The sequence below is a fragment of the Argentina anserina genome, chromosome 4, assembly GCF_933775445.1.
Source record: "Argentina anserina chromosome 4, drPotAnse1.1, whole genome shotgun sequence".
NCBI lineage: Eukaryota > Viridiplantae > Streptophyta > Magnoliopsida > Rosales > Rosaceae > Argentina > Argentina anserina.
This window is the reverse complement of record NC_065875.1, coordinates 24100846-24127133: the sequence shown is the minus strand read 5'-3', so window position 1 is coordinate 24127133 and position 26288 is coordinate 24100846. Positions and strand designations below refer to the sequence as shown.

The window sequence follows — 26288 nt, the reverse complement described above, 5'->3', positions numbered from 1 at the left end:
AATGATATTGTTGAGGTGGATAGATTATAGAAACAGTTTGCCACAGAGTTTGAGATGAAGGACCTAGGTACACTCAAGTACTTCTTAGGCATTGAAGTAGCCCGGGGAAGCAATGGTATCTATCTGTGTCAAAAGAAGTACATCCTTGATCTACTAACAGAGACAGGTATGTTGGACTGCACTCCCATTGATACTCCAATTGAGCAGAATCATCGGTTATCAGAGTATCCAGATCAAGTCCCTACTGACAAACCTCGTTATCAGAGGCTCGTCGGGCGCCTGATTTATCTATCACATACCAGACCAGATGTTGCGTATGCAGTAAGTGTAGTAAGTCATTTCATGCATAACCCAGTGAGGACCACATGAATGCTGTTGTAAGGATCTTGAGGTACTTGAAGTCAGCTCCGGGGAGAGGAGTAATGTTTTCTAATCACAACAATATCTTTGATGTTTGTGGCTTCACAGATGCAGACTGGGCTGGAAATATTACAGATCGGAGGTCCACATCAGGGTATTTTACCTTTGTTGGAGGTAACCTTGTTACGTGGAGGAGTAAGAAACAAAATGTGGTAGCTCGATCTAGTGCTGAAGCAGAATACAGAGGTATGGCTCAGGGAGTGTGCGAGTTGTTGTGGATTAGGAATTTGCTATAAGATTTGAGTGTTAAACCTAAGTGTGCTATACAACTGTACTATGACAACAAGGCGGCTATTAATATTTCACATAATCTTGTGCAGCATGATCGTACAAAACATGTAGAGGTTGATCGTCACTTTATAAAAGAGAAGTTAGACGCTAAGATCATTTGTTTTCCGTTTGTTCCTACAGAAGAGCAACTTGCAGATATACTCACCAAAGGAGTGTCCAAGAATGTTTTTTATGACTCACTTTGCAAGTTGAGCATGGTTGATGTGTATGCGCCAACTTGAGGGGGAGTGTTAACATAAGTGAGCTGTGTGTGAGTTGTGTAAAGCAACAAACATGTTACTCATGGTGCTAGAATAGCTAGGATTCATCATTAGTGATAGTGCTAATGTTCAAATCAATTCCTATAAATAGCTAGACTTGTATCAGATTAAATATATCAATATCAAGCAGTATAATTACCTAATTCAAGTACTTCCTCTAGTGAGCACATTTTGGGGAATACTTCTGTTTGGAGAGTATCGAAAATCGTCACGAAGAACATATGTGTTGCTCATCAGCATGTTGTTTATGTTTATTGCAGCTGTTGGAATCCTCATGGCATCATCAGGGCATCGAAAATGAGTAGCTCTACATTATATTATTATCAGCAAAATGCTGCAGTTGGTTAGTACGTACAACATGTAGCTTTTCATAGTATAGAAAAAAAAATGTCAGTTAAAGATTATATACTCTATGCAGTATCTGTTTTGTTGAGCAATTCCATGTCATTTATATTTGTTCCATGTTTTCTCATATACAATTGCAGCTATTGGTCAATCAATGCAAGAAAAAGTAATGTCTCTTTCATTTCACTTCTGTTCAATTAGTCAGATCCATCTAAACAAGAACATAATCTAAAAACTAAAAAGATGATCGATCATATGTACAAAGCTTGCATTACAAAGTGAAAATGGTAAAGACTTTGGACGCTGCTGGCCGGTTCATGTTCTAATCAACAGCACTCTTACTTGACTTGTGCATCTTCTCACTATGCAGTACTATATTAGGTGAAAACCAAATGCATGGTGGATAATAGTTTCGTGTTTTCACTTTGAACTCTTTACAAGTCTGGAAGCCTTTATCTCCCAAGTTGTGTTGTAGAACTTTGAACGTAACCTTACGATGATTGGACTTCGTGTGTATTTCTACAACGTAAATCGAGTTGCCTTCAACTGTTGGAAAATTACGAGTAGAAAATGATATCATTGTTGATGGGTTCTCACTAAGAAATAGAGCGCGCCCCATCAAACTTTCTACCTATCTGAGAGCTTCCTTCTTTTAGTTGTGTTGCATATCTCACTTGAGGTCATAGTTTCTTTTGAAAGCATCTTCCTTTTCCTTGTGTTGCAATGACTTGCTTGAATTCGTATAATTGTCTAAAAGCCTCCTTTCACTAGCGTTGCAAAATTCACTTGCAATCGTTTTTTATCGAAAGCCTCCTCATTTTGGTTTTCATGGCTGGTTTGATGTGACCATGAATGATTATTGATCGAATATCGAGGATGAGGTATGTGTACTAGTGCAAGGATGAAAGAATGATAAAACCTATAAATAGCTGGTGATTAGTATCCTATCAGAATTGGGATTTGTCAGTATCCTATCTGAATTGGGATTCCCTATTTATATATTAATTTATTTCTATATTTCTTTTTGGCAATTTCCTATTTGACATTGGAGAACTTTCCCCTAGCCAAAGAAGATAAATGCTATTATGCTAAGCCCCTTATTCAAAAATAATAAATAAATAAATAAATGCTAAATACCTGAGCAATAAGATATCTTATATCGCAAGTAGCAGTTAACCGAAGGACGCAATAAATTTGGCGGAAATAACTTGCCCAACTCCTAACTTTATGATCAGATCGACAGGAAATAACTTGCTCAAACAGATTACTAATACATGGTGATTCTATTTGCACAATCTAATTATGGATCGCTGAGGTTGATATATGTAAGTTACAAATTACAAGGTTTACACTGCTCATAAAATAAACAAGAATCTAAACATTCTGTTAGCCCCAATTATTTCCTCCAATGGGAGAGCATCAGTGAAATTGCTGTCTGGCGATCTCAACAGATTGATCAAGGCTATTAAGGGCAACTAATCTGTCAGAACAACTTTTATGTCATCTAACATAAACTGTTTTCAATATTTCACCGGAAGTTGCAGAGAGTACCTAGTCAATCTTCCCATCGGAAGACCCACATATCCAGTTTGCCTTCCAAATGATCATTGGAGATAAAAGACGTTCTGTTTTCCATCCAGATAACTTTAACTGCAATAGATATCAAAGGATAAGATGCAAGAGGTTTGTTCGAAAAAAAAAAAAGATGTTAGAGGGGTATCACCGCTCTGAATTATGTCCTGCTCATCTCATCCAAATTTACATAGGTATAATGTATACTCTCAAGTTGCTTATAAAGTACCTTCTGAATGAAAGCTTCATAGTGTTTATCCATCCATGATTGGCTTTCAGAATGGAGATTTCGGTGATTATCCATTAAATTTGCCATTGCATGTGCATGAAAAAATGACTGTAAGACATCTGCAGCAGTAGACTCTTTATGCATAACAATGCAGACAATTCCTTTCCGTTCCACCAGCAAGTACTTGGCTACAAAGACCAGCATGGAACCAACATATATAAACAGGAAAGTTCATTGCCGGAATTCATTTGTCGGAACTCGGAAGTACAAAGCAGATACCAACCTTTCTTGTAATGAGAGGCCACAGAATGCAATATCTCCCTCCTGTTTGATATGATACTCATATTTGTCAGTCATATATACAATAAATCAAATACCTTGGTAGCAGCAATGCTATGAGCCAGCACAGAGCTGCTATTAATCCAGTGCCAAAATCTTTAAAGATTTGGTAAAACATAGCAATAGATTCTTCATACCTAAGAGCTAAAATCTATGAGTTCTGAAGGTGAGAATAGAAACTCACAGTTCTAGGTGATTTAATGAGGAGACCCTGACACCTAAGGATATATTTACATTCATGAACTCTGACTTCTTTGAGCTCCATGAAGATGCCCATATGGGTAAAACATGCTCTATCTTAGAGACCTGTTCAGGAGAGAGAACTGCAAAGAATTCAGATGCAGGATCTAACTAAAAGAAAGCAACAATAAAGGTCTAGCTTAGTAGAAATCGAGACTCAAAGTAAAATAAAGCACAGATGAACTGTCAAAATAGAATGTGGATTGCGTGAGCAGTTAAAGCTACATGAGAATCAACATAAAACTTGAGTTCTTACATATTTAGGGGAGTTACCGGAAATATTCAAGTCAATTGTTTGCAAGAGTACATTTTGGTTAGTCATTTGGAATGAAATAGTTTCAATCATATGGAGCTGCCAAGACATTGCTTGTCAGGAGACTTTTTGATGACCTTCATATTATTATAAACTCTGGTACTGATCTAGGGAATTACAAGAAACAGTTAACTGCATACCTTTGCCAATTTTCATAAAATGCTGCAAAAGTATTGAGCACCTCTCAGGGTTCAAAGAATTTAATGCAAGGCACCGGACAGCCTTGTAGTTTGCTAAGGAGCAAAACAAGTATTCAGTCAAGAGGTTAAATTTAGCACAGAGGCACCACAAGAACCATTGAAAAAGACTACAGGAACAGAGGGCTAGCGGGTGCACTTACCATACAAATGGAACATGGTGAGAGACAAAAAAGAAAACCAAATAGCTAAGGGGTGCTCCATAGTCACACGAGCAAGAAGCATGCCCAGTGCCATACCAATCATTGTTGCCATTGTTTCTTGACTTCCTTCCTATTAGTGTACAGTGAAGGTTAATTGACGAGACAAGTAATATGGACAGAAACACTGTGCTGTACCTTGGCAGATATATCTGCAGCATTACTCTGAAGAGCAAAATGTTGTGTCAAGGCAGCTCTAGTTGCTCCACTTGCAACACCAGCTAGATGAGAATGTTGAAATTCAATTATGATCACGTCAATATTTCAAATTTTTTTCTTCTCTTTCTGAAAAAAGAACTTGTGGGGGGACCACAATAGTAACTACCATAGTAAGACTAAGGAGAAGAGCAGTACATTGAATAGATTGCATTCTCATTGACAGCTTTAAATATGAGGGAAAACTAGAATATAACAACATGATATTATATCACAGTATGAGGATCCAAAGGGTATACAAGAAAACTTACTGAATGATCTCGACAGGCTTCCTAGACAGACAACAAACACAAAAGCAGATGGAAACAAAGGCGAAACAAGGTCCATCAACATTCCTGCAACCAAATAACATATTTGTCGTCATACCATAATGTATAGGAGAAATGAACAACCTCAAACAGCAGATAACATGTATCGTTTCACATTCAAAACTGTCCAGGCTATCTGTAAATAACAGCTTCTTTTTGGTTATTTCCTACTTTTGGTAAGGTTCTTCTTTTAAATGACGGTATAAGATTCTGACTATTGATCACCAAAGTCCAAACTAAGAGTATAAGGTAAAATGACAGTTAGTTCATACCAAGATCATTCATAAAATCTGCAACTAAGCGCCACATTTTAGCATTGCTATCCAGATTTGAGCCCTGAAGATAAAGAGATGATGCTAAGCAAGAACTTCCAAAGTAGCATAGAGAACAGAATGGAGAATAATTGGTAAAGAAAAACTTTACTCACAAAATCTGTAGCCTAAGACACATAATAGTTTATAGACAAGCACCCAAGGCCAAAAAGACATATTAGGGTATGGAAGGTTACAATGTAAGCCTTGAATAAAGGAACAAGAATATGACACCTGATAAAATGTGAATAAGATACCTCCCAGCATTCCGGTTAAGTCCCTCAAGAACCACTGCAGCATTCACATGTTGAAAGAAGAATTTACTATGTATAGCCAGCTCAGTTAATACAGCTTTCATTTTCATCGAAAATCCCAACACTGATGCTAGATGTACAAACTCTTTACCTGAAAGGTGGCACCAATCACGGTGGCGGATTTCTCACCAACCCCAATTGCACCCAGCAGAGCCTTACAGTCAACACAAAACACAACTCATTCATTCACTAATCCGCAATGCACCTTCAACATGACTTCATAGTACACTAGCTACTTACTTGGGTGGAAAGCATCATCCGTATGTAAGTAGAAAGACCCTATAGCAAAAAAAAAAAAACCAACAAATCAACCATACTGGCATTATTACCACACTATCAAACACCTAGTTTTACCCATCACAGAAACAGAAAAGCATTAGTAGCCTCAACTAGTACCTGAAGTGAATCCCACATTTGAAAGGGGGCATAATCTGGAGTAACACTACTAGGAAACCCCTGCATTTACACCAACAACACCAAAATCAAAACAACCAGATTCTAACCCAAAAATTAGAGTGATAAACAATAAAGGGTCTTACCTCAGGTACAAATGCCTGAAGAACCCGCCGCCAAACATGGTCGAACCTGTTCCCGGATCTTCGAAATCACCATAAAAATCGGAACTTTAATCAGAAACAAAGTGGGTGAAGAGCAAAAACATAAAGCACAAGAGAAAAGGTGTAACCTTTGGATGCAGAGTGAAGGAGACGAAGTTATAGTAGCAGTTCTGGAGAGTTTAGTTGAAGATGAACCACTCCATTCCTCCAATATTATCTCCGATATTGCCGACGACACTTCCATCGCCGATTTGCTTCACTGACACAGCCACAGACACAGTCCTCCTGACCTCCTCACAATAAAGTTGACCCCCTTTTTTTGCTTCCTGATCAAAAATGAAGACCCTTTACTCAAAACAACAATCACCTTGAGCAAAAAAGAGAAGTTAAAACGCTAGAAGGAGGGTTCGAACCTCCGACCTTGTGGTTAACAGCCACACGCTCTAACCAACTGAGCTATTCCAGCTAATGATGCTAATCTGCTTAACCAAAATATTATCAATGCTTCAAGTTATTGAGAGACTAGGATTCTGAGCTATAAAAAACAGAGCATAGAACAGAGGAGGAAGACAAAGATCGAGTCTTTTGAGTATAGAATGTGGAGAAAAGCTTTAACTTTGCTTCAACGCAGACCCTATTCTTCATCTTCTGAAATCCCAACCCTCTACTCCTTTCTCCAACCTTCAATCTTCGCCCTCAGAAACCCATCACCATCTTCCTCATCCCACTCTGACCTCCCAACCCCACCTCCCAGAACCCTTTCCCCAGACCACGTCACCACTCTAGAGACCACCCTCCACAAGTCCCTATTGACCCGCAACACTGATGAGGCGTGGAAGTCCTTCAAGTCCCTCACAGGCAGCTCTGTCTTCCCTAGTAAGTCTCTCACTAATTCAATGATAAACCACTTGGCTTCATTGGGTGACATTCATAATCTGAAGAGGGCTTTTGCTTCTGTGGTTTATGTGGTGGAGAAAAGCCCTGAGCTTTTGGAGTTTGAGACTGTTGGGTCTGTTTTGGGTGCCATGAAATGTGCCAATACAGTTGCCCCTGTTTTTGCTTTGATTCAATGCATGTTCAAAAACAGGTTTTTCTTGCCTTTTAGTGTTTGGGGGAGTGTTGTGGTTGAAATTAGTAGGAAAAATTGTAACTTTAATGCGTTTTTAAGGGTTTTCGAGGAGAATTGTAGGGTTGCTTTGGAGGAGAAGATGGAGATTATGAAGCCTGATTTGGGGGCTTGTAATGCAGCTTTGGAGGGGTGTTGTTGTGAGCTTGAATCGGTGAGTGGCGCCGAGAGAGTTGTGGAGACAATGGTGGCTTTGGGTGTGAGGCCTGATGAATGTAGTTTTGGTTTTCTTGGTTATTTGTATGCATTGAAGGGTTTAAGGGAGAAGATAAGTGAGTTGGAGAGTTTGATGGGTGGGTTTGGTTTTTCAGATAAGAGGGTGTTTCGGAATAATTTGATCAATGGTTATGTTAAGTCTAGCAAATTGCAATTTGTTTCAGAAACTATTCTGCAGGGTTTAAGAGAATGTGATGGGGAATGTTTGGATTTGGATGGAGAAACGTACTGTCAAGTTGTTAAAGGGTTTCTTGATAATGGAAATTTGAAAGAGTTGGCAACTTTGATTATTGATGCTCAGAAGCTAGAGTGTTCAACAGTTGTGGTTGATAGATCAGTTGGTTACGGTATTGTAAATGCTTGTGTTGGTATTGGATTATCAGATAAAGCACACAGCATTCTTGATGAAATGAATGCTCAGGGAGGTACTTTGGGGCTCGGTGTGCATGTGCCTATTTTGAAGGCTTATTGCAAAGAGCAAAGGACTGCTGAAGCCACTCAGCTGGTCATGGATATTAGTAACTCGGGGCTGAAGTTGGACATGGAAACGTACGATGCTCTTATTGAAGCATCTATGTCTAGTCAAGATTTTCAATCGGCTTTCTCTTTGTTTAGGGACATGAGAGAAGCAAGAACACCTGACTTAAAGGGTAGTTACATGACCATGATGACAGGCTTAATGGAAAATCACCGGCCAGAGTTGATGGCAGCCTTCTTAGATGAGGTTGTGGAGGACCCCCGAATTGAGGTGGGTACCCACGACTGGAATTCAATTATTCATGCCTTTTGTAAAGTGGGTCGATTGGAAGATGCAAGGAGGACTTTCAGAAGGATGGTATTCTTGCAGTACAAGCCTAATGACCAGACATATTTGTCATTGATTAGTGGGTATGTTTCTATGGAGAAATATTTTTGTGTTTTGATGTTGTGGCATGAGGTGAAGAGAAGCATTTCAGTTGATGGAGAGAAGGGGCTTAAATTTGATCACAACTTGGTTGATGCATTCCTCTATGCTCTTGTTAAGGGAGGCTTTTTTGATGCAGTAATGCAAGTTGTCGAGAAATCTCAAGAAATGAAAATCTTTGTGGATAAATGGAGGTACAAGCAGGCATTCATGGAAACCCATAAGAAGCTTAAAGTGTCGAAATTAAGAAAGAGGAGTTTCAGGAAAATGGAAGCACTAGTTGCTTTTAAGAATTGGGCAGGTCTCAATGCATGAATACAGGCAGATCTGGGACCAAATTTCTTTTTCGAACATCTGCTTCCAGCTTTAACTGCATTTCACCCATTCAAAATGATGGAGGAGGAATAGGAACCTGAAATTTGGATTTCACCCATGTTACAGCTCGATGCAGTGGAATGATGAATTCCCTTGGTATATCTACATCTATTCAGCAACAATATTACTTTTTAACTTAGTTTAGCTTTCTGTGTTATTTATTATGGTCGCTAGCTTTATATATGAAAACAGTTTAGTATGACCTAAGGTGCGTCCTATGCACCAACTATTGAGCTGAACTGAGACGAGCTACTTCTTTTTTTTACTTCTATTATGCACCGACATTCGGAGGATTGTTAATTTCAAGAGACAGAATGTTTCGATTATAGATATCCAGGTTGCTTAGTTTGATCTCAACAGTTTTCCTAATTATTATAGGATATTATTTCCTTATTCTTACAGGATTATAATACTTTTCTTGATAAGGTTTTTGATTATCTGCTTTGTGGTTTTTGATTTCTTTGATTCTTAACTCCATCATGTGTTCAGATACGTTTAACAAGAACCGCTGTCATATAGATTGCCTAGACTGGGCAAATCTTCACGGAACCCTTGTTTCTCTGTTGCTGGACAAGTTGTTGGAATCCATTGACCATGTTCGTTTTGCCGCAGTTTGCGAGGAGTGGCGTGCAATTTCAAAAGAATATAATAAAGCAAAGCAGCGCTGGTGTCAAAAAAGGCTACTTCCAATGCTCGTAATCTCATCTACTGAATCTGAAGAAAAGTTGGAACTTTACAGCATTCCTGAAAAGAAAGTCTACAAGAACATTGAGTTACCATTGCCTCTTAGGAAGTCCAGGAGGTGTTTTGGCTCCAACCACGACAGTGGTGGTTGGTTGACCATAGTTGATCTAGTCGAGGGTGAGCTGCCATCTCTAGACATAACTCTCATGAACCCTTTCAGAGAAGAAATGCCACCCATTCATCTTCCTCTTTTGCAATCCAGAATTCGATCTGCAAAAGATCATCAGATCTCCAAGGTTATATTATGCGGTGATCCCACTTTGAATCCAGACTGTTTCGTGGTTTTAGCAATCACCAGACATGAAAGAATTGGAAAGAGGGTGTATGCCATTAAGGGACTAAACAGTGATTGGGTTTATTGGCAGTTTGCATCGGAGATTTCTGATGCTATAGTTTATAATAGTCAGATATACTCAGTTACTTATGAGAGATGGCTTCAGTTGTTAGATGTTGATAAGGCAATAACAAAACAATTTTTTTCCGGTTCAGACACCATATCGTCCACCAGACAAGGTCTATCTTGTAAATCAACACAGGGAGACCTGTTGCTTGTTCAGAGATTTATGGAACCTAAGAAGGATGTGAAGAACGATTTGCATCAGATACTTTGGACCAGCAGTTTCCTTATTCACAAGGTGGTGTTCATTGATAGAGACAAAAAACTAGACAGAAGTACTCCAATCTTGGAGGATGGGTCCCCGTATTACACAGGTGATGGAGATCGTTCAGAGTGGGTTTCTCTGTTAGAGGTAGAAAACATTGGAGATGAAGTTTTGTTTGTAGGTGACAACTATTCGTTCTCAGTTTTGGCTTCGGATTATCCTGGTTGTCAACCCAATTCTATATACTACACAGATGATTCAATGAAATGTGGAGTGCATAAACTTAATGAACGAATACCATATGACATGGGAATCTTCAATCTAGCAGATAAAAGCATCAGACCACTTTGTTCTTCTCTAAATTATTCCAAGAGGAATGTCCGGCCACCGTTTTGGACAACCACTCTATTTAATGGACTCTGCTAGCTTAGCTTGTTCCTTTGTTCAAGACTAGTCTTCACTTTGATTTCTACATTCCATGTTCAACAAAGCTTTCAATTCCCAACTCATATTTTGCACTAACAGAACTCTGGTTTAGTTTAATATCTAGTTGTTTTCAAGCGAATGCATGTCTTTTCATAATATATATATATATATAGCTCTTGCAGTATTTTGCCAGTGAGACTTTCAATCAAGCACCTGTATTATTGATCCTGTCTTTTGTCACTTTACGAACCTTCTTCCTTCTCTTTGGAGTCGCAATATCCACTCCTTTTCAGATTAAACCCTTCTAAAGGGAGGTAATTTAGTATCTCATTCTGGTATAACTACAGTTGCTTGTCTATTATCTATGCAGCCAAACATGTCTGGATATTGATACCAGCTCTTACGATTTCAAAATTTTTTAAATTCTCGACGCGTAATGCCTTAATATGCATATGGTTAGCTCCTCTTATGTAAACTGTAGGTTCATTGTCTATGCAGGTGCACCTGCTAGAACAATGGGATGGCGTGGCCCTGGTTTCATACTTACAAGTTTGAAAGGAGCTTTGGCCAAGTAGAGTGTAGGCTGAAGATATGGTCTCTTGAAAGAGGAGTGAGTTGTTCAACTAACTACATGAGTTATTGAGTTTTATGCAGGTAACCATACAAGCTGGGACGTAGCTAGATAGTCTAATGTTATATGCATATGGAGTCAAGAGTATCAGTTTTAAGGAGATTCCTTATCCCGGTCAAAATTCTTTACAACGAGTAGTCATTTTCGGTGACGTGGGAAAGGTTTGAAGTTTTGAACTGCATGAAACAGTTACAATATACTATCAGCCTCCTCTCGATCAGTTGTTTAACTTCCTCTTCCCCTTCGTGCAAATATGGATCAGGCCAGCTGCTATGAGCAAAGCCAATCACTCGATGTTTTCAAGTTTCAACCAAATGCATGCATACTTTCATAATGTTAGCTCGAGTAATATTTTGTCAGTGAGACTTTCAATTACCATTTGCATTATTAATTCACCTTGTTCTTTTGTCACTTTGAGCACCTTCTTCCGATCATACTGCTGTAGTTGAATATTTCCCTCCTTTTCACACTAAACCCTTTTGAAAAATCCACAATGGCTTATAGCTAGAACCCACAAGAACACAGGCTCTTCTTTTTATGAAGAAAAAGTAATCAATCACCTCCGCAAAGAGCTCCTCAATTATGTAAAGGAACATAAACCTCTCCCCCAGCTCACTCAAGTTAAACCCTAGCCTAGTCACCGATGCCGTCTACCTCAGAAACCTTGCTCCTCTCCACCGTCCTCCTCTTGCTAACTCCTCTCATTCACGCAGCCCCTTCCATCATCAACAAGACATGCCGTGACACATGCGGCACAATCCCGGTGAAGTTCCCATTCGGAACCGGATTCGGCTGCGGCCACCCGGACTTCACTAGGTATATCAAATGCACCAACTTGGACACTCTTCAGTTCACCACTGGAACCGGCATTTACACCATTTCCTCTATAGACTACACTAGCAACACTATCATAGTCGCCGACCCGCTAATGTCAACATGCTCCTCCATGCAAAACTCGGGTAGCTTCAGCTTGGACAAAGCCAGCCCTTTCACTATAAGAGATGAAAACATCTTTGTTCTTCTCGGCTGCTCCACCACCTCTCCTGTTTTTGATTCTAGTGAAGATCTGTGTGACACCGGCTCGGGTTCTCGGGTTTGTAGAGGGTTGTACTCCTGCAAAGGGGTGTCCGGTATAGGGTTGCAGCGGAATGCGCCGATATCTACTTGTTGTGTTTATGATGATTCTGGTGCAGGGTTTGGGTCAGGTTATGCTTTGGATCTTCCCAAGCTGCAATGCTCGTCTTATACATCGGTTTACGAGTTTGGAGACGAAGGGGATCCGACGAAATGGAAATTTGGGATTTCTTTGCAGTATAACGATTCTTACTATACTAGGCCCTGCAAAGATTGTGAGGCGAGTGCAGGGTTGTGTGGCTTTGCTTCTATGGATCAGTCTTTTGCTTGTATTTGCCGGAGTGGAATGAATACCACCACAAATTGCTTTGGTCAAGGTTAGTGAATAGTAATGGTTGCAGTAGTGCTGATGAAAACTTACGGTAAAATTATTGTTTTTGATATATGGTTTTGATATGATTAGGGTCTGCTTGGAGTGGGACAATGGAGCTCAAAGTTCAAATTAAAACCATTATTGGAGGTACGTACTCATACTCTGCCAACTTGCCAATGCTTTCTTGACTTTCTTTCATTGAGGTAAATTTCTTGCAGGAATCTATTTTTGTGGCCAAAGATTTCATACTTGTTGAGTTGTGGTTTAGTTCACATGGATGAAACATGTTTGTCGAATAGTATTATGGCATTTTCGATTGAACTATCTAATCTTTAGTGATTAAGCTATAATTAATTTATAATTCTCTATAATTTATAGGACTTTTGCTCTCATGGGTCTTACCATCTGTAAGGAGGAGATAGGAAGCTTGCTTCTAACATTTTGGGTACGTAAACTGGAAAAGAAGATTCAGGTTTCCTGAGCTGTTGGAAGCATTAGTTATCAATTTCGTGTCGAAGGCAGCTCTACTATATCAATCTCTCATTTCATATGCAATGTAACAAATATGTTGATCTCCCATCCTTTCCTATGCGGCACTAATTTTGACAATCATTATGTCCAGTAATTACAGACTAGCTACAACGTTCAATAAAAGAACTTGACCGAAAGATCAACAAGTAATAAAGTATCAACAATGACGCAAATCAATTTTCTAAAATGTTTCATCCTTCGTCGTCCAGTAGAAGATGTTCTTTAATTCCTCATATATATAAAAAAAACCCAAATCGCAAAGATAAAGTACTTAGGGTTAAGCAACACCACTAGCTCAAACTAAAATGACGCTCCCATGCTAATAATACGTATTATCCATGGGAACACAGTACCAAAATGAAGAGAAAAAAAATATATCAAGAAACTGAAGCCGTATAAGCATGCATATGCCAACACGTGCAATACCAACTCGAACACTCAAATGGTCGATCAGATGTCGCCAATGGTAACTTCAACTTCCACGCCTGGTAACATGTCAATTTTAGTAATCTTCCTGACTGTCCCAGGAGTGGTGAAGATGTCGATCACTCTTTTATGAATACGCATCTCGAACCTATCCCAGGTGTTGGTTCCTGTACGTATACATAGTGCCTCATGTTAACGCTTTGACTTAAAAGTTAGACAGGACTCTGAAATCAAAATTACATCAATTCAAATAGCTCGATACATAACAATACATAGTCAAGTGATCTTTTGTAATTAGAAGCAGAAAACAAAGTAAAACCGGACCCGGCCCCTATGTAGGAGGAAGTTTTGGGACGACCGCAAAACTTAGATATTCAAAAATAATTCTGAAACCAAATCTTATAAACACTTAGATTGTTGACTTAATTGGTTACTTACAGGAGTTACAATAATCAATCTCATCCAACTATAGCAAAACAGATCCATATTCATGTAATCATAAGAAAAATTATACCTTCTCCACAAGGGGCCTTCCTAGTAGTGATGCGAAGAGTCTTTGTGGGCATGCGCACTGGACCCTTAGTCTTGATAGAATCCTTTTGTTCCTTGGCTCTCTGTATTAGATCACTGCATACTGATATTGCAGACGAAGATCAAAATGAAGCAGAAGCAAAGGCAAAATAATAATTAAGCTAGCCGTAACATATAGATGAGATAGCCAACCTTTCTCAACGTTCTTCACTTTGGTGGAGGAGAGTGTGATCCTAATCTTACGAATCGGTTCTTTTTGATGCTCCTCCAAACCATGCTTTGCAGGCTTCACTGGTACCTGATACGCCGCCGTAGCCATGTTTTCAATTGCTTCTTCTTTAGTACTGCATGGTGTACAATATTGATACAACAAGAAATAGTATTAGTAAGATTTGCTTGCTCCGATCAACCTAAAGTCGCAGAGGGAAGAACAACCTACCCAGCCGCTAGAAACTGGATTGACTTCTTTTGCAAGAATGACAAACTAGGGTTTGATGAGCGAATAGGTCTTGACCAAATTTCGACCTCTGAGTGCGTTTATACAGGGTGCGCTCTATGTCCAAGGCATCCCTTTCTGGGCTGTCATCAGCCTATTTCGAGCCCAATAAGTCCCACCCAGTGACCCAGATTTGAGCCCATCTATCATCATCACAACATTCGAGTTACATCAAGATCACGGATATATTGACTTTGTAATTTACAGGAGTTTGTATGGTATGGTCATAGATCAGACGTCAATCGAGATCAGACGTCAATCGAAAATAGTTTTTGATATCTTTTGATGTTTCTACAAAATTATAAACCTACAAAGTCACTGACCAGAACATCCCAAAAAAGGTGACGATTTCCACTTCCAAAACCTGGAACCAATACTTGGATTCCATTCCTTGTTTTCTTTTTCTAGATGACCTACTGATCTCTACACTCTCCTATCAGAATGTCAAGCAAAAAAGTACCATTGTGAACTTTCTAAATTACTCCTCATGCTAAACAATAATTGCTTGAAGTGTTTTCTTATAGGATGCATACATAAAACAAAATGAAAGAAGTAAGGTGATAAGAACAATTCTACAGTTTTTGTGAGTTCACGAGTAACATATACATGTACGGGTATGAGGATTGTATTTTCTAACTCATATCACTTTCAATAATAATCGTAATCAATTTTTAAGCGAACACATAACATAGAGACATAACCTTTGATAGTTGTTCCAAAAACTATGTTAAGTGCGTGGTTTTTACGATTTTAAGCAGTCATGTGAAAATATTGAAGCAATGTTATAAAAATCGTCTAAGCACTCGCGCGTTTAGGCGAGTGAAACGATTGCAAGTGCCTAGACGGGATAGGCGGGCAAAACGGTTGCAAAGAAAACGCCTATGCGGATATTAGGCGGCTTGTCATTAGCAAAACAGAAGCAAGTTGCTTTCATAAGCTTCATCACTCAAACTCCCAAACTAGAAAGCTCAAAAACATCAGAAACGTGCTCTTCGCGGTGTCTCCATATTCGGCAGTAAATCCCGGGCGATTTTCTTTCCTTGAAGATAGCTCCGTGTAAACACCAAGACTTGGAATCTTTGCCTTCTGTCAGTCCACTAATCATTCTCCGTCACTTGGTTTCTTTAGCTTCATACTTCAGTTACTTCCCCACAGGTCAACTTCTTAATACCCACTTGGTGTTTGATCTTATCTTTTGGAAGTTTGTTAATCAAAGCAAATGAAGTTTCTGTTTTTCCTATAAATTTCAATTCTTGGTTTTCTTGTTTCACATAATGGGCAGGTTGAGAAAGATGAAAGTTTTGATTGTGGTTGCAATCACATTGGTGCTTGCAGCAGTTCAAGAGGTGAAGTCTGATGGAGATCAGCCCCTGTCGAAAATCGCAATTCACAGGGCAGTGTCTGCTCTTCATGACGATGCTTATGTTAAAGTTTCCTCTGAGGTTCTTGGAGTGAAGGTGATGTACAAATGGGAATGTGGTTCATTGGTATTAGTTAAAGTTAGAACTTGAATTTATAGTGCTGATGGAGTTTTTTGCTAATTTAGGGTGAAACTTCAGTGTGGGTGAATCTGCTGTTCTTTTCTCCTCACCCTTCAAATGATGATTGGATTGGTGTATTTTCTCCTGCAAATTTCAGGTCAACTATTGAAAGCACCAGCATTTTTTATGATTTTGATCTTTATTATATAAATGGTAAAATACTTATTTATGACTTGATTGGATTTGCAGTGCTTCAACCTGCCCGGCAGAAAATTCTTGGATGACTGTTCCACTTTTATGTACTGCACCAATTAAGGTTAGCACAATGCTGCCTTTCCATGGCTATTTTTGCCTGGCTTTCAGTGTAGTAAGCTGTGAAGTGGATTAGAGTTACAGAAGCGCATATTAAATATGTTTTCATTCTGACTTCCTTTTACTTTGTGCAGTTCCAGTATGCGAATTACTCTAGTCCAAGGTACCAAGATACAGGGATAGGCTCTTTGAAGTTACAGTTGATTAACCAGAGATCAGACTTCTCTTTTGCACTATTCTCCGGTGGATTGAAAAATGTATGTTATCTTTTGCGTAATGGATTCTTCTGGTTCATTAGTCATTACTTTAGTACGAATTCTTGCATTTAAATTTGGTAAAAGATTGAATTGTTCGGATCTGTCTGGTTCAACTCTTATCTGCCGATTTTCAAAACAGCCAAAGCTGGTGGGAGTCTCAAGTACAGTAATATTCGCTAATCCGAAAGCTCCACTTTATCCACGTTTAGCACAAGGGAAAATGTGGAATGAGGTACTCATCAATATTTGGCATACTGAATTATTCAATCAAGTCTATTTGTCCCACAAGAATGTGACCTGTTATTTCTTACGAAATGATATCCGTTTTAACTTGATATTAGATGACTGTAACATGGACCAGTGGATATGCTCTAGGGGAAGCTGCACCTTTTGTTGAATGGGGTCAGAAAGGAGGAGACCTTGGGAGATCCCCAGCCGGGACTTTGACCTTCGATCGCAGCACAATGTGTGGTGTGTGAATATTTTCTTCACATGTGAAACTTCTTTTGCACAAAATAAAGAGGAAAAATGGATAATTTCCGTTCTGTAGGTGCATGATCTAAGCTTTATTATCATTATGCATTATGAAGTAGTGACATGTAATGCTGAAACTGGTTGCGAGTATTTCATTCCTATTTTGTCTTCTTCTACTGATAAGGCTTCTTCGTCATTGCATATATATATATATATATATTAATTTTCTATTACATGATTCACATTAACCATGTTCATACTACATACACAGGTGCACCCGCAAGAACAGTAGGATGGCGAGATCCTGGATATATACACACTGCTTTTCTGAAGGAATTGTGGCCCAATACAGTGTAGGATACATTGTGATTTAATAATTACAGAAAGCTCTCGCTTCTTAAGTGTTGGTGGGGTTTCATAGGATTATCACCAAGTCCTATCTGCTATTTTGAAAGTTAACGATTCTTGATGATTATGTAGGTATACCTACAAGCTTGGACACAAATTGGTAGATGGTTCATATATTTTCAGTAAAGAATACCGGTTCAGAGCCTCTCCTTATCCTGGCCAAAATTCTCCTCAAAGTGTTGTTATATTTGGTGACATGGGAAAGGTTTAAACTCTCTTCGTATACTGTATCAATAACATATTGCTGTATCGTTTCTACCGTATTCCAGTTGATGATATTTTGGTACTTGGAAAATATTTAAAACTAGTTTACTGATCTATGAAGTAAACTAGTAATTAGTCTTCACAAGTCTCAAGTCTTATGAGGAAGGCTGATTTTGCACTGATTCAACTGAGCTCACTTCCAAGCTTTGCTTCTTTATGTCAAATTTAATGTGCATATGACATTGCTACGAATTTTTTACTTTGATCAGGTCTATACAAACTTTCGTGCAGTTTCTCAAGTTATTTGATAAATGTTCAACTGTGCAGGATGAAGAGGATGGTTCCAATGAATACAACAATTTTCAGAAGGGGTCTCTCAATACTACTAAGCAGCTTATTCAAGACCTGAAGAACATTGATATTGTGTTCCATATTGGAGATCTATGTTATGCAAATGGTTACTTATCACAATGGGACCAATTTACTGCACAGGTTGAGCCAATAGCATCTTCTGTTCCGTACATGGTTGCAAGGTTTGTCAATTTTACAACAGTTTGTGCACCTGGTTTATAACTGTTTTCTTCTCCCTGTAGTAGCGTATGCTGATTTGTTATTTATTTATTTATTCTTCCAGTGGAAATCACGAGCGTGACTGGCCGAATTCAGGTTCCTTCTATGGAACTACAGATTCAGGTGGGGAATGTGGCGTCTTAGCCCAGACCATGTTTTATGTTCCTGCTGAGAATAGGGAAAAATTCTGGTATGGAACATTTCACCAATCCTATCATATCTCACTTTGGGATACCATCTTACCTTTATGTAATGCAACAATTTCCTTCTGATGTTGAGACCCCTTTGAAGTGTAGTGTGTACTTTAGGAAATCTTGGCCTTTAACAACAATTATTTAGGAATATCAAGTAATACGTATCAATTATTACTTTTGTGACACGGGTTTGCTTACAGTGCGCTTCATTTTACTGTGGATGCGAACTTTGGTAGTCCCACTCATGATATATATTGTCTTAAACCTTTTTTAACTTCTACTCCCAGGTATTCAACTGACTATGGCATGTTCCGCTTCTGCATAGCCGACACAGAACATGATTGGAGAGAAGGAACAGAGCAGTACAAGTTCATTGAAAACTGCTTTGCAACAGTTGATAGACAAAAGCAACCATGGTTGATATTTCTTGCACATCGGGTACTGGGTTACTCTTCTGCGAGCTTTTATGTAGCTGAAGGATCATTTGAGGAACCAATGGGAAGGGAGAGCCTTCAGAAACTATGGCAGAAGTACAAGGTTGACATTGCCGTATATGGCCATGTGCACAATTATGAAAGGACGTGTCCCATTTACGAGGTACGACAATTTATATGCATTCTTTGGACATTAGTTTTAGTGCTACCTACTTTTACATGATTACTTTGGAAACTTACAGTACTGCTCGACTAACTTCGTTTGCACCAAATACTCGGTCCTTATATCTTTTAACTTCAGTTTGATCCCACATCATTTCCTTTTGCAGAATATCTGCACTAGTAAGGAGAAGCAGAATTATGCAGGTAATCTAAATGGGACAATCCACGTGGTTGCCGGTAGTGGAGGAGCGAGCCTCGCAACTTTTGCTCCTATTAATACTACATGGAGTATCTTCAAGGATCATGATTATGGATTTGTCAAAATGACTGCATTTGATCACTCAAACCTTTTGTTTGAGTACAAGAAGAGCAGCAATGGAAAGGTTTACGACTCTTTCAGAATATCCAAGAATTACAGAGACATCTTGGCCTGCAGTGTTGATAGTTGCCCAAGTACATCACTGGCATCTTAAATTCAGAAGTTTGAATAAGAAGAAAGGGAAACATGATGGTTGTAGCAGTGGTTGAAAGAGTCGCTGTAAATCTGAGTCATGTAGTGAACTGCATTGTTGACGTCTGCTGCATCAGCCTCCTCAGTAAAGACTGAACGTCCGAGCCCTTGTAGAGATTGAGAATGATGTCCAAAGATTGTCTTCTTTCCCACCTACTGTTTGTTCCCAATTATACACTAATAATCGATGTAACTTTGTTATCAAAATTAAACAGAAAACACTCAAAGAAATACATAAGTTTACGCATTTTTACAAGCAAGTAGAGATGTTTTATAATCATCTTTTGATGGAAGTGTTAATGTCTTTGTGGAACATAATTTGCACATATCAAGAGGAGCACTATTATAAGGGTAGAATTCATGTGGTTGCTGGTGGTGCAGGGGCGAGCCTATCCACTTCAATGTCCCTTCAAACGAAATGGTCATGGTTTCTGGCTTTCTGCTAGCTCACTGCGTTAGATCATTTGAAGTACAAAGAAGAGCAGGGATGAAGAGGTTTCTGACTTCCAAATTGACCTGAGATTATAATTGTGTCCTGGCCGGCACAGTTGATACTTGATAGCTGTTCAAGCATGACGTTAGCGTAGTTGTTCAAGCATGACACTTGTATATTGTATCTTGAAGGTTATCTTCAGCAATAACAGTACGAGAATAATATCTGGATTATTCTGTTTTTTTTCCGAACACACTTGCAAGGTCTTCGAGTTGTACTAACCAAGTCTTCTAGTATATTGATTGGTGAGCTGATTATGACAGGAAAATCTGGTTATTTATAGACTCAAGGAAAAATATAACTGAACTCAATGCAAAAACCAATTTCGCTGTACAGAATCTGAGTCTTCATTTCAATGAAGCAATTTGCTCTGTTACAATGGGAAGATCCTTTTGCGCCTACAATAAATCAGGAAAGCGAAGTACAAGAACCCACAGACAAGACCACATATAATCAAAACCCAACTGAACGTAGATGGATTCTCAAAAACAGAGGCTGCAAAGTTCATTCCAAATACTGCTGTAACAGAAGCAAACATTGTAGCCACGAAGGTTGCTGCTGTAAGAAGCAACTCAAATTTTATCAGATGGTTCTGAACATTGCCCTGTGCATAGAAAAGTGAATTTAGAATGACTATTGTAAATATAGAGAAATTCAAAGAAATATACAAACAGTTGAAACTAGGAATAAGAAAACTTGCCAGCTTGATGTTAATAAAATCTTCAGTATCGTCAATGTATTCTTTCAGCTGCATCACCAGTACCCAGCATAATGAGAAATGCCATAGATAAGATGATATATAGGTATATGCAAACAAACAGGAACCAATTTATGTTTAACATAACAATATCTAAGAACCTCAAGAAACTATTTTATATAGAAATTAGACATCACGGACATCAAAGTGCCATACCGATAATAATTTGCTGAGAGTATGGTCAATGACAACAAAGTATGCTTCAAGCAGCATTTCTAGTTGATCAATGTTTTCACTGTAAGATGAACTAATTAAGCTTCCAGTCCTGCTTGAATTCACAGTGCTAAGAGCCCTTTGCAAATTTTGTGATCCACTGATAGACCCTACTGGTGAAATTGGAGCAGACTTGGAAACCACTTTTTCGTCACCCGAGGAGTTAGTTAGAGAACCAAGGTCACTTGAGGGAAAACACGCCGACCTTTGTTTCTTCTCAGTCAGGTACATCTCAGCCATGTCACCATCGTCATCCATGAGTTGTTCTATTTCATCACGGACCTATAATGATGAAAGCAATTATATTGAGGACATATAAGGCATACATATATTATAAACCAGATGCTCTATTGCCCCCCCCCCCCCCCCCCCCCCAAGTCTTCAGTCAGCAACCTGAGGCTGACATCTTAAAAACATTTATACATTTAAATTATGGGAACATAAAAATAAGTATTCTTCTTTTACCTTCTGCACTCGTTGTGTCAAGGCAAGGAGGTGACCTTTGAGTCTACGGACACGTTCTAGATTTAGAGTGTTAATGGATGTTGCTAGTTCATCCAGTACAGGGTATATCTCCAGTTCCAGTTCTTTTACCTATTATAATGATGCATATACCGAGTTAGTAAGGACTTTACAAAATTGGTATCATCAACTCAAATGCAGCATGTTACAAAGTAAATGGAGATATCCGTACCTGAGCTTCCAGAGAAATGCAAGTTAGTTCCAACGCCAGCTCCAGTGCTCTGAATTCGAAGGGCAAGTCATCTAAATCATATGCACACATCCTCAGAAATGCATAAAACATTTGATTTACATTGATCACTAAGAGAATAAAGATATATATTAATATAAATCTGTCCATGAGGAGTTGTAACTAATTTTTTGTGGAAACCTCTTCTACTGTTGGATATGATATTTTGAGGGGTAGAAAAAGAAAAAAATAATATCGTTGACATGCATAAGAAAATTATGAGAAGCTATAAGCAATAAAAACCATCAATTAATGTGTGGAATTAGTTTCCTCACCAGATTGATCCTTGTTTGCCTGATCAAGACGTTTGCATAATTCAGAATTGTACTGAAGAACACATCGATCCAGGGAGTTCATGAGGATAACTTCTTCAGCTGTGATTATACACCTTATCTGTTCAAGACTAACAACAATAGCTTTCTCCCTTCCTAAAATTGTAGAAGGATAAATGAACAAAGGGTCCAAAAGTCGGAGATCTCTGGCAGGCAAAGAACAATGTCTCATAATAGTAGCCTTGTCAAGCTCCAAAATCTTTGAGTCCCCTATTGTATCAATCTTTATCCAAGACCGATTTCCATGACCTCTCTTCTTCAGACCCTCGATACCACCAGGCCAACCACGAATTCCCTCACCTCTCTTCTTCAGTCCCTGGACACCACCAGCCAAACCACGAATTCCATTCACATAAAACTGAACGTTTCCAGTATTATTAGAGTAGGTGGATTCTGGATTATCAAAATTAATCAATGGACTTTGTGATCCCTCCATTGGATTTAGTTTCTGTGGATGCTAATCCAGAACGCAGATAAAAAAGACTTCCATCTGGGTGAAGACTAAACAATACCAAACTGCAACACCAAGCAACCACAACCGTACTTGAGAAACCTAGTTATTAGTGTTTATATATGTATAAAAGCGCGACCATGATATCGAAAAAATTGAACATAGACAATGTGAGACACTCTCAATTTTACTGTCATTGAAGGGGCGTCATTGAATGTATCGCAATGTGAAGATTACATATGAACAGAAAAAAGATGAACTGAAACCTCAAAGTCTTCAGTCTCAACTCTCAAGATAAGACTGTACGACAACTCAGTTGAGTTGAACAGGAACTACATGTCAACCTAACACATACTCTACCCGCATGAATTTCCAATGTAATTTACCTAATGGAATTGACTGCAGGTAAATCAGAAATTATTTCATTGGCCTAATTCAGTTCTACAAGCAAACTCCAACACCAAACTATGATCAACAGGAGCAGGTACAAATTATAAGCTGAAAATAAATAAAGATCAGTACTTTACAATACCCAGAAATTAAAGGAACGATCTTTATCGATAGAAGGCATTGATTTAGTCTCAAAGAGGAAGGCAACGAATTCCATGTTATTCAGAACCAGGCCAATTTCGACAGGAAAATCTCAGAACCAAAGAAAAAAACTTACCTAGGGAAAAGAGCTCATGATTGTCTGACCTGTAATCGGAAAATGGTGGATAGCTGAAAGGTGGGGAGAAGCAGACGGTGGAGAGTGGAGACTGGGCTCTTTGTCTCTGTACGCTTCGGGCTAAACAGAGAAGGAGAAGAAGAATATCTGGCTCAGAAGAAAACAAACCAAAGAATGAAAGAATGGTTTCCTATATATATAACAATTGAAAATTAGAAATATAAATGTGCTTTTCTTTTTAGTATTTCACTTTCAAATTACTTCTTTTTTTATTTTTGAGAAAGACTTTCAAAATTACTTCTAACTCAATAAGAACAAATAACAAGTTGTGAAATCCACGCTCCGTCAATACAATCAACACTCACTTAATTTTTTATTGTTGTTAAAATCTTATAGGAGGTAAAATTTACTAGAGAATGAAAGAAAATTATTGTTCGTAAAATAGATGTGTGTATCAATTTCCTAATTTATATAATCTTTATACAAAGATTGTGTCACGTTTATACATTATTAATTTTGACCATACATATTATAGTATTTAAGGACTGAAAAAGTGCGTTATAGATTAAGTATAACAATGAAAGATATGAAACCCGACAAATTAACATACTTAAAGGGATGAGAAAATTCAAATTCTCTATAATTATTTTTTGTTATTATTTGTATGTTTTATTATTAGTACCATATTTGATCTATTCAAACCATACACGTACATACAGCGCGTAACACATGGAAGCTCCCCAAATTTGCCACTCACAAATAGGAAAACACCATTCCTTGTCCTTTCTGATTGTACCAAATACAGTATGAGGTTCCTTTGACTAATTGAATGATTCTAATGACAAAGTAAAGAGGGCGTGATGATCTGTATTACTTTCTTAAAATAAGTTAATTCCATGACGTAGCATAGAACATGACCCGAATACCCGAACCCGGCTCTCGGGAGTCTAGAGTGATGGTTCGTTATAGACAGAAAGAACTGCCGAAAATGGCGTAAGGCCTTCCGTATCTTCAGCATTGCAAAAACCCTAGTTTCCATTTCACAATTATCATCATCTTCTTCGTCTTTTTTTCATTTTCATTCTTTAACAGAAAACCCTCAACGCCCAACAAACTTTCAGGTCTCCCATCACTTCTTTATCTCTCTATTTTTGCTCTTTGATTACAGGTACCCTTGTTTTTTTGTCTTTCTGTTTCGTTATTAAATATATTTTGATGGAGGGTTTATGAGGGTTTTTCTCCTTCAATTCCTATACAATTTGCTTTTGCTTCTTTTCATTTTTCGGATTCTGAGGTTTCGATTTATCCATACATGCAGCATTCAGTAGATTCGAATCGAGGTGAGGAAGGAGCTATTGATCGCCGCCATGCGTATAGGATAATTTGGATTTTGCTAAAGTGAGTTTGTTTACTACATTATTTTCTAGCTATATATTAATAACAATCTGAATTCATGGGAATTAAGATGAGATTTTATATATGAAATTGGATTTTTATGAATTCATTTCTAAGGGGAATGAACCTTTATGAATATATTTAAAACGTGTATGTGCAATTGATAACTATTTTCAATGCTTACAATCAACAGATGAAACTGTATATGTAATTGATTAGGTGTTAAAATTTGGTGGTTACTTGGATTATGAATTAGGAACATTGATAATCACTATTTGAACCAGCCAAATTATTTAAGATGTCACTTTAATTGGGTATATATGTTTGTTTAGGTATCAATCTCTCTACAAATTTAATTTCTCAAGTTGCAAATCCACGGGACTTTGAAACCGAGCTAAAGTCATTGTTATTTCCACTTTTTTATGGGTTTGTTTCAGTTATGGACTTGGAACATGGCAGCAAAGATAGCAAGCTTCCAGGCATTGTTATTGATGAGAGTGGAGAGAGCAAGCAATCAAAAACACTTGCAAAAGATCCTGATGGGAGTGAAGAGATTAAGCAGTCAAAAACACCTGTAAACGTTCTTGATGGTAGTGAAAAAAGCAAGCAGTGGGAAACCCCTGTGAAAGTTCTTGATGGGAGCCGGGAGATTAAGCAGTCGTTAATGAAAGTTCTTGATGGAAGCGGGGAGAGTGAGCAGTCAGAAACACCCCGAATAGTTCCTGATGAAAGCGGGGAGAGTAAGCAATCGAAAACACCTCCAATAGTTACTTATGTGAGCGGGGAAAGTAAGAAATCTCCGAAAGTTCATAATGGTAATGTGGAGACTAATAAGTCGGAATCAACTATGAAAGCTCTTGATGAGATCCAGGAGAGTAAGCAATCGGAGGCACCTTCGAAAGTTCCAGCTGAAAGTGGGGAGAATAAGGAGTTGGAAACATTTCCAAAAGATAATGATGGGAGGTCATCTCCTACACTCCAATCCACAGTTGTAGAGGCTAATGCTGAAGGTGGTCATCGGCGTGCCACATCAGAAACACTTCCTGAAGTTAAAGATGGGAGTGGAGGCATAAATCATTCATCTTCTCCTCCATTGCCCTCCAAAATTGTAGATGATCCTGCTAAGGGAGGTCATCGGCGTGCCCCGTCTAGAACACCTCCAAAAGTTAATGATGGGAGTGGAGGCAGTAAGCACTCTTTCTCTCCTTCACTCCCATCCAAAGTTGTAGAGGCTGCTACTACGAAGGGAGACCATATACGTACCTCATCTGATAGGCTATTGTCTTTCACCTCTACATCTTCTTCAGGTTCAAACATATCAATGGACGATCTGTTCCAAGTGGACTCGAGTAGATTCTCTACTTCATCACATATCCCTCCCCTCCCTAAAGATTATAGCCAAAACTCTCCTTATCGTGAATCAGCACCTCGTCGATCAAATGTCAGTAATGGGTTACCAACTGAATCCCCTGGAATCCAAATGATGGATAGGTATGGAGGATATGATCCATATAGGATCCCATCTTCCGTGTTTGATACAAATAACTTATCCAGCAAGGAAATGGATTGGAGTGTTGCTTCCAATGAGTCATTGTTTAGTCTTCATTTAGGCAACAATAGTTTTTCCAGAGAACATCTACTTATGTTAGGTGATT

The 26288-nt window shown here is 38.5% G+C and overlaps 7 protein-coding genes and 1 non-coding gene across 13 annotated transcripts; 4 read left to right on the top strand and 4 right to left on the bottom strand.

The window, feature by feature from the left end:
* Window positions 1–2509: 2509 nt before the first annotated feature.
* Window positions 2510–6429, bottom strand: LOC126790214 (protein root UVB sensitive 3). 2 transcript variants are annotated; one of them, XM_050516372.1, is made up of 16 exons: window positions 6241–6429; window positions 6095–6152; window positions 5952–6011; window positions 5796–5834; window positions 5647–5709; window positions 5476–5532; window positions 5203–5266; window positions 4874–4957; window positions 4545–4627; window positions 4350–4479; window positions 4150–4242; window positions 3641–3779; window positions 3401–3441; window positions 3118–3305; window positions 2868–2966; window positions 2510–2796 (listed from the first exon to the last, which is right to left on the bottom strand). In XM_050516372.1, the coding sequence occupies exons 1-15, from the start codon at window positions 6354–6356 to the stop codon at window positions 2868–2870; spliced, it is 1314 nt and encodes a 437-aa protein (XP_050372329.1). In that variant the 5' UTR covers window positions 6357–6429; the 3' UTR covers window positions 2510–2796. The 2 variants fall into 2 exon arrangements, with proteins under 2 accessions (XP_050372329.1, XP_050372330.1); XM_050516373.1 differs by having other exon boundaries at window positions 2510–2778.
* Window positions 6430–6504: 75 nt separating this feature from the next.
* On the bottom strand, window positions 6505–6578 carry TRNAN-GUU (transfer RNA asparagine (anticodon GUU)). The gene has a single exon. It is a non-coding gene; the product is annotated as a tRNA-Asn (tRNA).
* A 126-nt stretch (window positions 6579–6704) lies between these two features.
* LOC126790186 (pentatricopeptide repeat-containing protein At1g69290) lies at window positions 6705–9177 on the top strand. The gene has a single exon (XM_050516337.1). It carries the CDS (start codon window positions 6709–6711, stop codon window positions 8671–8673), a length of 1965 nt encoding a protein of 654 aa, XP_050372294.1. The 5' UTR covers window positions 6705–6708; the 3' UTR covers window positions 8674–9177.
* On the top strand, window positions 8685–10779 carry LOC126790187 (uncharacterized). Of its 3 annotated transcripts, none has more exons than XM_050516339.1 (2): window positions 8685–8829; window positions 9253–10779. In XM_050516339.1, exons 1-2 carry the CDS (start codon window positions 8814–8816, stop codon window positions 10503–10505), a joined length of 1269 nt encoding a protein of 422 aa, XP_050372296.1. In that variant the 5' UTR covers window positions 8685–8813; the 3' UTR covers window positions 10506–10779. The 3 variants fall into 3 exon arrangements, with proteins under 3 accessions (XP_050372296.1, XP_050372297.1, XP_050372295.1); XM_050516340.1 differs by having other exon boundaries at window positions 8700–8829; window positions 9346–10779; XM_050516338.1 differs by having other exon boundaries at window positions 8700–8829; window positions 9223–10779.
* A 989-nt stretch (window positions 10780–11768) lies between these two features.
* Window positions 11769–13231, top strand: LOC126791692 (uncharacterized). Its single transcript, XM_050518156.1, has 3 exons — window positions 11769–12587; window positions 12674–12730; window positions 12962–13231. The coding sequence occupies exons 1-3, from the start codon at window positions 11780–11782 to the stop codon at window positions 13003–13005; spliced, it is 909 nt and encodes a 302-aa protein (XP_050374113.1). The 5' UTR covers window positions 11769–11779; the 3' UTR covers window positions 13006–13231.
* Window positions 13232–13354: 123 nt separating this feature from the next.
* On the bottom strand, window positions 13355–14564 carry LOC126791574 (40S ribosomal protein S20-1-like). The gene is made up of 4 exons (XM_050518047.1): window positions 14511–14564; window positions 14264–14415; window positions 14055–14174; window positions 13355–13707 (listed from the first exon to the last, which is right to left on the bottom strand). The coding sequence occupies exons 2-4, from the start codon at window positions 14388–14390 to the stop codon at window positions 13565–13567; spliced, it is 390 nt and encodes a 129-aa protein (XP_050374004.1). The 5' UTR covers window positions 14391–14415; window positions 14511–14564; the 3' UTR covers window positions 13355–13564.
* A 1085-nt stretch (window positions 14565–15649) lies between these two features.
* LOC126792642 (probable inactive purple acid phosphatase 1) lies at window positions 15650–19629 on the top strand. Of its 2 annotated transcripts, XM_050519086.1 has the most exons (13): window positions 15650–15722; window positions 15850–16024; window positions 16114–16205; window positions 16298–16364; window positions 16495–16617; window positions 16757–16849; window positions 16959–17088; window positions 17363–17444; window positions 17572–17704; window positions 18031–18236; window positions 18338–18463; window positions 18755–19064; window positions 19231–19629. In XM_050519086.1, the coding sequence occupies exons 2-13, from the start codon at window positions 15860–15862 to the stop codon at window positions 19534–19536; spliced, it is 1833 nt and encodes a 610-aa protein (XP_050375043.1). In that variant the 5' UTR covers window positions 15650–15722; window positions 15850–15859; the 3' UTR covers window positions 19537–19629. The 2 variants fall into 2 exon arrangements, with proteins under 2 accessions (XP_050375043.1, XP_050375042.1); XM_050519085.1 differs by lacking the exon at window positions 15650–15722 and having other exon boundaries at window positions 15842–16024.
* Window positions 19630–20378: 749 nt separating this feature from the next.
* Window positions 20379–23376, bottom strand: LOC126792645 (magnesium transporter MRS2-5). 2 transcript variants are annotated; one of them, XM_050519088.1, is made up of 7 exons: window positions 23239–23376; window positions 22064–22636; window positions 21732–21802; window positions 21503–21631; window positions 20981–21319; window positions 20768–20815; window positions 20379–20671 (listed from the first exon to the last, which is right to left on the bottom strand). In XM_050519088.1, the coding sequence occupies exons 2-7, from the start codon at window positions 22554–22556 to the stop codon at window positions 20441–20443; spliced, it is 1311 nt and encodes a 436-aa protein (XP_050375045.1). In that variant the 5' UTR covers window positions 22557–22636; window positions 23239–23376; the 3' UTR covers window positions 20379–20440. The 2 variants fall into 2 exon arrangements, with proteins under 2 accessions (XP_050375045.1, XP_050375047.1); XM_050519090.1 differs by having other exon boundaries at window positions 23268–23331.
* Between the last annotated feature and the right edge of the window lie 2912 nt (window positions 23377–26288).